Genomic DNA, 15,165 nt, shown 5'->3' on the forward strand with positions numbered 1-15,165 from the left:
GGCCGAGAGGACAACAATCTGGGAGTGATGTTCCCCCAGCTGGAGCATACTGCCAGGTTTTCGACAGTGATGATGAGGAGGGAGGGGATGATGAGGTCATTGACTCTACCTGGGTGCCTGATAGGAGAGAGGAGGAGGAAGAGGAGGAGGGGTCAGCTTAACTGCATTGCGTGGCGCTGCTGTGTCTCAACAGTACAGCAAAGTTCTTTGGTGGGGGCCTTTTTTGAAACCTGTCCATCAGATCGTACTTTGCTGTTTGCAACATATGTCTCAAGCGTATCTCAACGTGGCCAAAACATCACCCGCTTGGGCACCACATGCTTGTCCAGACATATGTCGACCTGCCATGCAGGCTCGTTGGCAGGCATACCAGAAAGACCCACACCAAAGACCAAAGCGGACCTCCCTTGCCCTTCTGTGACCTCCAAACCCCACTAGACCCCCAGTCTTCTCTGAAGCCTGCACCGAAGGTGTAGAAATAGTGTGTCCACAACGTAGTAGTGGTAGTACATGCTGGCAATCTACTGATAGTACCAGGACAAATTTCCCTGCCCCAGCTGCTGCAGCGCCGAAAGAAGACACTCCCAGCCATCCACATGCCCATCGGTGAATGCTAGCTTAGCAAAATTGCTAGCACTCAACTGCTACTTTTCAGTTGGTAGATTCTGCCCCCTTCCGTGAGTTTGTGGAATGTGCAGTACCTCAGTGGCAAGTACCCAAACGCCACTTTTTCTCACGGAAGGCGATTCGGCTCTCTACCGGCATGTGGAAGGCAATGTCCATGCTTCGCTGGACAGGGCGGTCAGTGGTAAGGTGCATCTTACCGCTGACTCATGGTCCAGCAGCATTGACAGGGACGTTACCTGTCTTTTTACGGCCCATTGGGTGACTCTGCTGGCAGCTGGGAAGGACGCAGGGCAAGGTACAGTAGTTTTGGAGGTTGTTCGCCACCACACCTCCAAAACACTACTACTGCTTGTGACACACCTCTCTCCTCCACCCCCTCCTCTTCTTCTTCCTCTGTGGCCTCTTCCTGTGGTGATGTTTGCTCAGGACCAGCCGGGCTCCGTAGGCGTTACGAGGGGCTAGGCAGGAATGCAGGCCAAGAGATGCCATGCGGTGCTAGAGCTGGTGTGCTTGGGAGACAGGAGCCACACTGGGGAAGAGGTTCATTTCAGCTCTGCAGGGGCCAGGCTCAGAGGTGGTTAACGCCACGCCAGCTGAAGCCTGGAATGGTGGTCAGCGATAATGGCCACCAACCTCCTCTCTGCCTGCAACAGGAAAACTCACCCATGTGCCCTGTTTTGCGCATGTTCTCAATTTGGTGGTGCAACGGTTCTTGGGCAGGTACACGGGTTTACAGGATGTCCTGAAGCAGGCCAGGAAAGTCTGTGTGCATTTCCGGAGGTCATATAATGCCACTGCTCGGCTGACAGACCTCCAGAGGGAATACAACCTGCCCAAGAACCGCCTAATCTGTGACATGCCCACCAAATGGAACTCTACGTTGGCCATGCTGCAGCGGCTGCACACGCAGCAGAGAGCCATCACTGAGTACCTGGGCCAATATGGCAGCAGAACTGGCTCAGGGGAGCTTGGTTTTTTTTCACCACGCAGTGGGGCCTTGATCAGGGATGCATTGCACTGTCCTGTCACCATTTGAGGAGGCCACGAGGATGGTGAGCAGTGACAGTGCATGCATCAGTGAGGACTGGTCCCGCTTATTCACATGTTGGAGTCAACCCTACGTGGAATAATGGACAGGGCCCTTGAGGCAGAAAAGAAGGGAGGAAGAGGGGGACTTCCTTTACCTCTCAAGGCCCCCTTTATCCAGACACTGTTCCTGCTTGCCCACCTAGAACACAGGAAGAGGAGGAGGAGGATGAGGAGGAGGAGGATGATGATTGTATCAGCAGCATGGAGGTGGAGCCTAGCACTCAGCATCAAACAGCAGCAGTCTTCAAGGGATCATTTACAGTCCCAAGGAACACGTGGACTTTTACGTGGCTGGGATGAGTTGGCTGCCGATCTGTCATCCTCAGTGACCCAGAGGGACTGTGCCCCGAAATGCCTCTGCAAACCTACGCTGACATGGCCTCCCTGATCCTGCAAAGCCTGCGTAAGGTCCTTCGTGTACGTGCTATCAAGGAGAGGGATCATTACTGGCTGGCAACTCTCCTTGATCCACGTTACAAGAGTAAGGTAGCGGACCTTATGTTGCCATCGCAGAGGGAGCAAGAAGATGAAACTTCTGCGGGAGGCCTTGCAGAAGGGTCTGTGCAATGCGTTCCCAGAACCGGGGGATTCCAAAACCTGGACAACGTCTTGCTGAGGCTTCGGTGAGTCAGAGAAGGAGCGGTGGAGAAGGTGGCCGTCTGACCGATGCGTTCAAACAATTTTTTAGTCCGCAGCCCCAAGGTCTGACCGGTTCCAGCAACCATCGCCAGCGTCTGGTTTACATGGTCCGGGAATACCTAGCGGCAAGATCCGACTTGGACCACCTTCCCCACCGAAAATCCTCTGGCTTACTGGGTCTTGAGGATGGATCACTGGCCAGAGCTTGCACAGTACACAATTGAGTTACTGGCTTGCCTGCATCCAGTGTTTCTTTCAGAACGCACATTCAGTGCTGCTGGAGGCTTTGTGACCGATCACAGGGTGCGCCTCTCCACCGACTCTGTTGATCGACTGACCTTTATCAAAATGAATCAGGCTTGGATCAACACCAGCAAGCACCTGATGCTGATGTTACTGAATAATATTTTTTTGTTGAAATGTCAGATCCCTTTGAGACTGCGTATGCTGATGCTGAGTGACTGTCCTGTTATGATGCTGATGGAATATCCTTCTCCTCCTCACTTTTCTTGCTGATAGCTAGTGAGAAATGTTGTTTTTCTGGGCTCCGCCACCAGTGCCTAAGCCTAATTTTTCTTGCCCTGTTTAACAGGGGCGCCTAATAACAATTTTTGATGCAATACTTTGCACGTGGCTCCTTGTTGCGCTCCAATTAAAGATATTGGGAGGGGTTTGCAGTGTTGTGTTGTGCCTAAGGCCTAATTTTTCTGCCCCTGTGTAACAGGGGCGTCTGATACCAATTTTTGATGCAATACTTTGCACGTGGCTCCTTGTTGCGCTCCAATTAAAGATATTGGGAGGGGTTGCAGTGTTGTGTTGTGCCTAAGGCCTAATTTTTTCTGCCCCTGTGTAACAGGGGCGTCTGATACCAATTTTTGATGCAATACTTTTGCATGTGGCTCCTTGTTGCGCTCCAATTACAGGATATTGGGAGGGGTTGCAGTGTTGTGTTGTGCCTACGGACCAATTTGTGTGCCCCTGTATAACAGGGGCGTCTAATAAAAATTTTTGATGCAATACTTTGCACGTGGCCTAAGGCACAATTTTTGGTGCCCCTGTGCAACAGGGCGCCTAATAACAATTTTTGATGCAATACTTTGCACGTGGCTCCTTGTTGCGCTCCAATTACAGTATCTGTGAGGGGTTTCAGTGTTGTGTTGTGCCTAAGGCCTAATTTTTCTGCCCCTGTGTAACAGGGCATCTAATACAATTTTTAATGCAATACTTTGCATGTGGTTCTTTTCGGCGCTCCCAATTACAGTATCTGTAAGGGGTTGCAGTGTGTGACACCGCCACCAGTGCCTAAGGCCCAAATTTTTTGCCCCTGTTCTAATAATTTTCTTGGTTTGATTCTTTTCTAATTGAGTTCATTCTAGCTTTCTCTTACGTTATCATAGTGTCATGTTTATTTTCTTTACTAAATACTCATCATTGTCAATGTAAACACCACAAATCTAGATTTGTTATTTTAGGCAGCATTGATAAAATAAGAAGCCAGACATTGTTCAGTATCCAAAAATATTTATTGTATCACACTTAAAAATGTTCATTTTTATTTTTTCAAAAAATATCGTAATATAATTTTTTTTCTTTTTTTTTGGGGGGGGTCAAGAAATATTTTTTTTATTTGAATATTTTACTACATGTATTTTTTTTTTATTATTATTATTTTATTTAAATCCCTCCCCAGCACATCTATAAGATTCTTCAATTGTTGTTCGAGATTTCGCTTTTTATTTATAATATTCTCGAGGAGGATGTTTGTTTCCTCTATTTCTGCCATGCAGGAATTTATCTCCCCAATTAGGACATGGGCACTGTAGGTGTCCACTGTGCCCCCAACAGCTCCGACACCTCCTGAAATTTGAAAAAAAAAAACATGTATGAAAATTATGCAGGCCTACATGTATTACCTGAAGCTGTGCTGTATGACACTGACTGATGTGGTGGGATTTTGCAATTTCTGCACATTCGTCGAGGGTGGGGCTTGGCTCTGTGTTGGGTTTCGTCGGCTCCACTGATGCAGCTTCATTGCCCCTATGAGATTGTAAAAAAAGGAACATAAATCAAAAAGATTAGAGGTCTAAAAGAGGAATATCATCATTCTTTTTAAAAAGTGTGGTACAATTGTCTGTTTTTACACAGGATTTTTGATCCATTACCAAAGCTGCTGCATTTCTCTATCTTTGGCCAAGTTTCCTACATGGAAATACAACAAGTATACACTGGATCATCTCTGTGTGACACCCCTAACTGGGTTGTTCTTGTGGCAACACTCAGTGCTGATCCTGACCTCCCTGGGGCCAGAAGCAAAATGACATAGCACATTAAAAAAAAGAGAAGCGGGGGGCGCTGACGACAGTGAAGTGTCACATTAAAGAAAGTTGAGAATTGGGGGGGAGGGGGTGTTCTGTTGTCGGAAATGACATCTTACATTATATTGAGAAGCAAGGGGTGCTACTTCTTGGCCTCTTCTTCCATGCAGCCAGCCGAGTTGAGAAGCGGGGTGAGGAGGGCGAAAATGACTTCTTACCAGGTTGGGCCTCTAGTTTATTTGGGGGGCCCTTCACCAGCTTTGCGGGGCCCTAAGCGGCTTGCATAGTGAGACCTATAGGGCGGATACGGCCATGCCAACCATTGTGCTACTGAGTCCATATGTGTAACCAACTGCTGTGCTGAGCATACTCTTCTTTTACTGTATATTGACGTGAGTTGGATTATTTAAATCTAGTTAATAACACATCTACATTAAATAAAAAATTGGTCTCACATAAAAAGAACTTAAATGGAATGACCAACCAATTATTATGCCCACAAACATGAACCTTGAAACATCTAGTTTTGAACCGTATATATACACAACCTGAAATAAAAACCACAAATGCCGCAAAATAATAAAAACTACAAAACAAAATACTCAGAGTACACATGAAAATGACTTACGTCTTATGAGGACTCTTTGAATTCTTCTTTTCAAGTCACACCACCTCTTCCTCAACTGATCCCTTGACCTCTGCAACCCGAATTTCTCATGGAGAGTCCTCCGTACCTTCTCCATGATCTGGCCCTTTAGCTTCTTAGGTTTCCTGTAAGGTCCTATTAGACAATCATAGTCCTCCTCTTCAACAATTGCAACCATCTCCACCATCTCATCAAAGGTCATTCTGGTGGCTGGTTTCCTGCTCCTTCTCTGGTGTCTGCCTGGCCTCTCTCCTAATTTGTGGTAGCAGCTTCCTGTCTCTCCTGAGTCTCCTCCATTATGTCTTCTTCACTGAGTGCATTGACCGACCGAAAAGGGGCGTGCCAATTACTAGAACGATCGTCATAGGCAGGGATACATGCAGAGCTTCCCGCATGCACAGTGTATAAGGGAGTATTGCGTGAGTTAGTAACGTCGTTCGCAGTCGGTAGAATATGTCGGCAAACGATCGTGCAGTACGAACGACGATACGAAACTTGATTTTGGACTTTATGATCAGTGGATGAGTTTGTGGGTTAGATATGGGTAGAAAGCTAAGGCCTTGACTGACATTATTTTTTTTTGGCTAAATTTTGCTTTACCAGAAATAATGGAGGCCTTCAGAGAACAGGTGTTCTTCACAATATTTGTTAAAAGGAGGCCACGGATGGCAACCCCCCTTTTCTCTATAATTTTACTTTCCCAAAAAAAATAATTTATTGTGCCAAGATCTGGCATTGTAATGGCCCCCCCACCCCTAAAATAATCGACATATTGTTGCCACACAGCACGTGCACTTTGGGGGGCCAAGCCTATATGGACAGTCTCACGGGCCACCACCACTGGAACATCAGTGGCCTCATCAGGGCACAAGTGTCATGTAGTTAGTTGAGGGTCTCTTTAGGAAATTGTGCAATATGTAGGTGCAAAGTATGACATGGTTTCTGATTCTAACTTAAGAACCTACAGTCCCTATCTTGTTTGCACCGCCTGTATACTGCTGTTCAAAGTATATAGGGCAAAAGGGTCTTGTCAGGGCCAATCCTCACTATAGGCTCACTATGCAAGCCGCTTACGGCCCTGCAAAGACGTGAAGGGCCCCAAAAGTACTAGGCCCCGCCTGTAAGAAGTCATTTTCGCCCCCTCACCCCGCTTCTAAACTCGCTGGCTGAGTCATTTCCGACAACAGAACACCCCCTCCCCCGCTTCTCAACTTTCTTTAATGTGACATGTCACTGTCGTCAGCGCCCCCCCGCTTCTCATTTTTAATGTGCCATGTAATTTTGCTTAGGGCCCCAGGGAGGTCAGGATCGGCACTGGGTCTTGTGTAATGACCTGGGGGGAGTGGTGGCGGGGAAACTCATGCTATATTTTTTTCAATGATTTTTATCCATATTGCAGGGACCAAGCATTACATTAACCACTTTCCCACCGCGCCATAGCGAAAATACTGCTACAGCGTGGTGGAGTTATTCTGGGAGGACGTCCCTGGGACGTCCTCCCAGAATCCTTCACTCGCGCGCCCCCTGGGGCACGCTCCCGGAATCATCTGTGAGCTAGAAGACCCGGCATCACGGACCGCGGTAAATTGCCGCTGATAGCGGCCGTTTACCACGTGATCGCTCCGTCAAATGACGCAGCGATCACTTGTAAACAAACCGGCATCATGTAATGACGCCGGTTCCTCCCTCTCCTCTCTGTACCGATCGGTACAGTGCGAGAGGAGAGGGGGGGAGTGGGTGGCAGCAGCAGCACTGTGGTCTGGATCTGTGACAAATGCAGTCACAGATCCAGCCATCCCTCCCTGCGCAATACTCTGCAATACCCCCCATACTGTCTGCAATACCCCCTACACTCTGCAATACCCCACCACACTCTGCAATACCCCCCCCACACTCTGCAATACCCCCCCACACTCTGCAATACCCCCCCACACTCTGCAAACCCCCCCCCCCCATACTGTCTGCAATACCCCCTACACTCTGCAATACCCCCCACACTCTGCAATACCCCCCCACACTCTGCAATACCCCCCACACTCTGCAATACCCCCCACACTCTGCAATACCCCCATACTCTGCAATAGCCCCCATACTCCGCAATACCCTCAATACTCCACAATACCCCAATAATCCACAATACCCCAATACTCCAATACCTTGTAATACGTCACCTACGTCACCTATGGGGATTTTTAAGTAGCGAAGTTTGGCGCAATTCCACAAGCATGTGCAATTTTGAAGGGTGACATGTTAGGTATCTATTTACTCAGCGTAACTTCATCTTTCATACTATGCAAAAACATTGGGCTAACTTTACTGGGTTTATTTTTAAAGCACAAAACATTTTTTTTTTTATAAAAAACACGCGTTCAAAAAAAGTTGCAAGATAAAAAGTTGCAACAACCGCCATTGTATTCTCTAGGGTCTTTGAAAAAAAGCATATATAATGTTTGGGGGTTCTATATAATTTTTTAGCAAATAAATGATGATTTTTACATGTAGGAGAGAAATGTCAGAATTTGCCTGGGTGCTCCAGAACGCCTCATGATGTTCCCTGCATGTTGGGCCTCTCTTTGTGGCCACGCTGTGTAAACGTCTCACATGTGTGGTATCGCCATACTCGGGAGGAATAGCAGAATGTGTTTTGGGGTGTAATTTGTAGTATGCATATGCTGTGTGTGAGAAATAACCCGCTAATATGACAGAAACTAGAATTTTTTTTTTTTTTTTACAGAATTTTCAGTCTTTTTTCTTTTATAGCGCAAAAAATAAAAACCGCAGAGGTGATCAAATACCACCAAAAGAACGCTCTATTTGTGTGAAAAAAAAGGACAAAAAATTCAGACGAGTACAATGTTGTATGACTGAGTAATTGTCATTCAAATTGTGAGAGCACCGAAAGCTGAAAATTGATCTGGTTAGGAAGGGGGTTTAAGTGCCCAGTGGTCAAGACTGATGCTGAGTGGCTGTCCTGTTATGCTGCTGATTGAATATGCTTTTCCTCCTCACTGATCTTGTTCATAGCTATTAAGAAAATGTTTGGTTCTGGCCTCCGGCACCAGTGCCTAAGGCCCAATGTTTCTGCCCCTGTTTAACAGGGGCGTCTAATAACAATTTTTAATGCAATACTTTGCATGTGTTTCTTTTCTGCGCTCCAATTACAGTATCTGAGGGCTTGCAGAGTTTTGGTATGCCTAAGGCCCAATGTTTCTGCCCCTGTTTAACAGGGGCGTCTAATAACAATTTTTAATGCAATACTTTGCATGTGGCTCTTTTCTGCGCTCTAATTAAAGTATCTGAGGGGTTGCAGTGTTGTGGTGTGACTAAGGCCCAATGTTTCTGCCCCTGTTGAACAGGGGCGTCTAATAACAATTTTTAATATAATACTTTGCATGTGGCTCTTTTCGGCGCTCCAATTACAGTATCTGTGAGGGGTTGTAGTGTTGTGACACCGCCACCAGTGCCTAAGGCCCAAATTTGATGCCCCTGTTCCAGTAATTTTCTTGGTTTGATTATTTTCTAATTTGAGTACATTCTAGCTTTCTCATACGTTATCATAGTGTCATGTTTTTTTTCCTTTACTAAATACTCATCATTGTCAATGTAAACACCACAAATCTAGAATTTTGTTCTTTTTAGGCAGCATTGATATAATAAGAAGCCAGACATTGTTCAGTATCCAAAAATATTTATTGTATCACACTTAAAAGTGTCATTTTCTTTTTTTTTTATATCTTAACATATATAATATTTTTTTTATTCTACATCTATTTTTTGGATATATTTTTTTTTTTTTAAACCCTCCCCAGAACATCAATAAATATTCTTGAGGCTTTGGTCCTCCTTTCTATTGTTCCTTATGATCTTCTCCAGGGCGATGTTTGTGTCCTCTATTTGTGCCCTGCAGGACATTATCTCCCCAATTAGCACCTGGGCACTGTAAGTGTCTAAGCCACCACCAACAGCTCGTACACCTGAAATTTGTGAAAAAAACGTGTATTAAAATTATGCAGGCCTAAATGTATTACCTGAAGCTGTGCGGTATTGACACTGACCTGATGTGGTGCATTTTGCACTTCCTGTACATCCGGCGAGGGTGGGGCTTGGCATGTGTGGGGTTGGTCGGCTTCATTTCTGCAGCTTGATTGCGGCCTATGAGATTGTAAAAAAAGGGTTAGATGAATCAAAAAGATTAAATGCCTGAAAAGAGGAATATAATCATTTATTTTAAAAAGGTGTAGTAACAATTGTCTGCTTTTACAATCCTTCTAAGCTTAACCTGTGATTTTATCCATTACCGAAGCTTGCTGCATTTCTCTATCTTTGGAACAAGTTTCCTACATGGAAAAAACAACAAGTATACACTGGATCACCTCTGTGTGACACGCTAAACTAGGTTGTTCTTGTGACCAAAACTCAGTACCGATCATGACCTCCCTGGGGCTCAAAGGGAAAATGACATGGCACAATAAAAATGAGAAGCGGGGGGCGCCGACAACAGAAGACTTGTCACATTAAGAAAGTTGAGAAGAGGGGGGGAGGGGGTGTTGTGCTGTCGAAATGGACATCTTACAATAAAATTGAGAAGCAAGGGGTGCTGACTTCTTGCCTCTTCTCCCATGCAGTCAGCGAGTTGAGAAAGCAGCGTGAGGGGGCGAAAAATGACTTCTTACTAGGCGAGCCTCTAGTTATTTGGGGGGCCTTTCGCAGCTTTGCGGGGCCCTAAGCGGCTTGCATAGTGAGCCTATAGGGCGGATCGGCCATGCCAACCAATGTGCTACTGAGTCCATATGTGTAATCAACTTCTGCGCTGAGCATACTCTCCTTTTACTGTATATTGACTTAAGTCGGATTATTTAAATCTAGTTAATAACACATCTACTTTCAATAAAAAATTGGTCTCACATAAAAAGATCTTAAATACAATGAACAACCAAGTATTGGGGAGCTGCGGTGGCTCAACGCGATTGGCACTGTTGTCTGATCTTTAACATTGGTTCTGAGCATGTGTTTGTACTTTGGACTTTAGTCCGATGGACTTGTGTACACACGATCGGATTATCCTCCATCGGACATTTGTTGTTGGAAAATTTGAGAGCATTCACAGCGAACATTTGTCTGTTTAAAAAATGAAAACAATTGTCCAATGGAGCAGACACACGGCCTGATTGTCCGATAAAACACGTCCGTTGGACTGTTATTGTCAAAAAGTCAGATTGTGTGTATGGGCCTTTACATTGCGGAACAAACCTAACAAACACTTTTAGTTTGTATTCAATCAGGCAGTCCCTTGCACTACATAGTTGGAGGTAAAACTAAAGGATATTTTACAGAAATTTTACAGCAAAACTGTATAATGTATTGTGGCAAGCTTTAGAGAATAAAAATCACATACGTATGCTGTAGGTGGAACTGGATGGACCTTGCCAGAATACCTGGGTTTAACAGATCTAAATCTGGAAGTGCCCAGAGTTGAGCACTTCTTTGTTCATACTACCCAGGGGAGATAAGCAAGAGGATGTTCACTGATCTCCTGCCACTCTAAATTCTAACAACCTCCATCCATGGGTGGATCCAGAGTCTAGTCCTGGGAGGGACACTGCCAGAAGGTGTTGCTTACAGAACTGCATTTAACGTATCATACAGTCCTAACCTTGTTTAAACAGTGACACGTTTATCCTGTTCCCCACTTGTGTCCCCTTCTTCTTCTTCTTCTTCTTCTTCTTCTTCTTCTTCTTCTTCTTCTTCTTCTTCTTCTTCTTCTTCTTCTTCTTCATTACTGTACCTCACTTGTGTCACCTTCTTCATTACTGCCCTCACTTGTGTCACCTTCTTCTTCATTACCGTACTCCACTTGTGTCACCTTCTCCTACATTACTGTCTTCCACTTTTGTCACCTTCTTTTTCATTACTGTTCCCCACTTGTGTCACCTTCTTTTTTCATTACTGTCCCTCACTTGTGTCACCTTCCTTATTACTGTGCCCCACTTGTGTCACCTTTTCCTTCATTACTGTCCCCCACTTGTGTCACTTTTTTTTTTTTTTTACTGCCCCCCGCTTGTGTCACCTTCTTCATCGTTACTGTCCCCACGTGTGTCATCTTCTTCATTACTGTTCCCTCCCCCACTTGTATTATATTCTTCTTCATTACTGTCCCCACACCTTTGTCACCTTCTCCTATATTACTGTCCCCCTCCCCCACTTGTGTCACTCATCATCTCCTTCACTACTGTATACTACTATTCCATCCAATCCTCACCTTATCCCCTCTCTGGGGCTGGGCTGTGGTGAGTGGTCCACTCTGGTCCCCCAGACAGTCACTCATGCGGGTCTGCGGGTGGTAGGAGGAGCCAGCAGTGCAGCAGGTTGGGTCAGTTGCTGCAAGTCACTCTTTCTGCATTCAATGCCTACTGCCAGGTCACTCCCTCTCATGCCACTGCACGCTGGAGAAGGAGGAGGTGGGTGGAGAGATCTGTGTAGTGCAGCACTAGGCGCAGGCCTCTCTCTGCTCAGCCTCACTTTGAATTAGACTGTGACATTACTGGTTGCTAGATACCAGGCAGGGCAGCCCTAGCAACCAATTCCGGCAATCGAGTTTAGAAGGGTGGCTGTGTCTCAGAGTCGGTAAGATGTTCTTGCCCCGTTGCCTCCCTGGATCCACCCCTGCCTCCATGGGCTTTCTGGGCACCCAGGGGGGACAGCTAGGTCTGGGACACGTAGGGAGTTATGACGGTGGTAGAGAAAAGAGACCATGCATGGTTATTAAATATGAAAATATTTTAAAGATTGATAACATATTTAATATCCAGAGATTTGAGACCCAATCACACCAAAACACCGCATGCTTCAATGCTTGTGTTTTTCCAAGTTGTTGAGCTGAGTTGATGAGCTTTTATATTAGGCAGTGAATTCATTTTAAATGAGCTGTCAATGCCATACATTGCATTTGTACTAATATGAGCATTCGATGCACTCCACAATGACTAATACATTGCTACACATGTTGTGTTTTGGATGAGCACTAAAGAGGTATTAAACCCAAAGCAAAAATGTATAATATTGCAGATTAACAACCATTAACAACCATTAGATGTGGTGGCTGCATCAGTTTTCCTTTCTTTGGCTTTTTTCCCCTCTGTTTTCACCTGGCGATCTGTCCAGTAACACACATGTATTAGTGAGACACAACTCTGGGGGAACGAGCATAGAAGGCACAGCCGTCTGTGGGAAGGTGTAACAGCACTGGAGAAACGGGAGTGAATCACAACTGCGGATACAAGGACCTCAATGCGCTTCTGTATGCAACAACTCAGTATTAGCCCCAGGCGTCACTCCTAGCAACAGGAGTTTGGGGGGTTGCTACATCATCTTCCTGTCACATATAGAAGGGTGTTGATTTACTAAGGATGGAAGCATTACAACATGCGACCAGACCTTAGCGATTTAAATATATATTTTAGCTTCAAGGACTATATTCCAATACACGTCTTTATGCACATGATTAACAGTAGGGAACCCCAGGCGTTGCTCCTAGCAACAGGAGTTTGGAGGTTCAATACATCATATCACCTGCAGCATGTAGGGATGTATTAGGTTACTAAGGGAGATGCCACGAAATAGCATCAACCTTTAGCCAAGAAAAGTTTTAAAGAGAACAATTTCGAACTATTAGGCCTATTTGTACTTATGCCAAGCTCGTATATTTTGAGAGTTGTAGTAACTGGGTACTTGTATAGCACACATACTATAGTAACGTAGTAGCACCTGCGTATACGTAATAAAGTAGTTAAGGTAATTACAGTAGCATATTTGAAGTAATTCCTATTGAGACATTAGTATTGCATGAGAGAGGCTGTAAAGCTCAGGTATGTATTATGCATAAATTAGGTATTTATAGCAGCATATATTAGATAGACAGGCATTGGTATCTTATAGGTTGCTGAGCCTTTAAGTTAGTATTTAGCAAGCAGAAATTTAGCATAGTAGTATCTCCCATATAATATGTTGATAAGCAGACGGCATATGTAGTAACATTATGGTAGCAGTTGAAATACTAATAGTAGATCTTCTATAGGACTATACATGTAGCAAATGTTACTTATCCGTTCGTAGCTTCTATAGATTGGAGACAAGGGCCCAGATTCACGTAGATCGGCGCATCTTTATGCCGGCGTAGCGCATCTCATATGCATTACGTCGACGTAAGTTAGAGAGGTAAGCTCCGTATTCTCATAGCAAATGCGCCCAATTTTGCGCCGGCGTAACGTAACTTTGTTGGCGTAAGCCAGCGTAATTCAAAGTAGGAAGGAAGTGGGCGTGATCCATTTAAATGAAGCGTGACCCCATGCAAATGAAGGGCTGAACGAATGGCGCACCCAGGTCAATGCCCTTGGGAATGAGGTAAGGAGGCCCAAGGACACGTACGTTCGGGAATCGGCGTATCTCCTTCATTTACATATTTGGATAGGAAATCAATGGGAGCGCAAGATGCGCCCAGCGTAAATATGCGCCCATGCTACGCCGGCGTAGAAAAGATACGTCGGTCGGAAGAAGCCTATTTTCAGGCGTATCTGGTTCTGTGGGTACGGCGCATAGATACGCCGGTGTATATATACACTTACGCCGCGCATCTCAAGATACGCCGGCATAACTTCTTTGAGAATCTGGGCCAAAGTTCTTATGAAGGAGGATGGTAGCCAAATGCCCTGTAGTTGCTTTGCAGAGAGCTGTATTGCAGAGAAGGCATCAGCAGCTATAGAGTAGTGGTTTCCAGGAACGGTGTTGCAGCATAAGGAGCTAAAGAAGCTGCTGGTGTAACAGGGCCTCCATGCTGACAAGCTGTAGCTCACACTAGCACTGCTCCACGACTGACATACGGCTGGATACGGCTAGCATACGGCTGGCAATAATAGAACATAGTTGTCTGCCTTGTGAATGGCTTTATAGCCAGCAGACAGTTGTACTGCATAGCAGTAATTCAAACACAGCGCCGAGTGTGGCGCACTTTCGCGTTCCACGCTCGAACGCATCTCGGCGCCGGGCGATGATGTCATAGCGAATGCGCCATATGCGTTCCAGCATGGAATGCATTATGGCGCTGAAGGCGCCCAGCATAGGAGATAACAGGCGAGCAGAGCGCCTGTTAACATGGAACAGGCAGTGCATGTTATAGTGCCCACCTCTTAAGAGATACCCTCTGGGGATCTCAAGAGGAGGTCCATCAAGGCAAAGGGTTTTCAGCAGCAAAAAGTCTTTATATAATCATTGAAAAAATAAATTTGCGAACCCAAAAAAAAAGTTTCTTGCCCTCTTGGAAGAACAAACAAGGGTCAAGAAAGGCACAATAGTCTGTTCAAAGACAGCACTTCTGGAGCATGACGTAAGGGAGTAAGCTCTGATTTTTGCAAGTAGTCATCCGACGTAATCCTGATATTGAAAAAAGTTCAACTGAGCAATAAGGTATGTCCTCGAGACACACCAATACGCACAAGTCCTGAAAACCTTTTGAGGAATTATTCAGGAGGCTTTGAACAACTTCTGGAGCGATGCATTGTTCCAATGTCCATTCCTTCTTCAAAAGGGGGTAGGTTCAATTCTCGAGGTGTAAGAACTAGTGGTGTGGAAAATGATGCAGATTCAGATCTTCTCTCTCTTAACCTACGATCTATTGCGATCGAACGTTCTATGATATCGATAAGAGTAGGAGGGAGATCTGAATGAGCCAATTTGTCCTTGAGTGGTTCAGAAAGACCAAGACGAAAATGGTTACGTAGAGTGACATCATTCCACTCAGTTTCAATAGCCCATCTCTGAAATTCTGCAATGAAATCTTCGACTGGTTGTCTACCT

General features: G+C 45.3%; 1 protein-coding gene across 1 annotated transcript in view; it reads right to left on the reverse strand.

Annotated features, from left to right (window-relative positions):
- LOC120914548 (mucin-2-like) overlaps positions 1 to 5,518 on the reverse strand; it is a 95,028-nt gene extending 89,510 nt beyond the window's left edge. The window contains exon 1 of the mRNA XM_040325225.1: positions 5,405 to 5,518. Coding sequence (XP_040181159.1) covers positions 5,405 to 5,518 — 114 coding nt within the window. The remainder of the gene's footprint in view (positions 1 to 5,404) is intronic.
- Positions 5,519 to 15,165: the final 9,647 nt, after the last annotated feature.

This window comes from Rana temporaria, chromosome 9 (genome assembly GCF_905171775.1).
Source record: "Rana temporaria chromosome 9, aRanTem1.1, whole genome shotgun sequence".
NCBI classification, from domain to species: domain Eukaryota; kingdom Metazoa; phylum Chordata; class Amphibia; order Anura; family Ranidae; genus Rana; species Rana temporaria.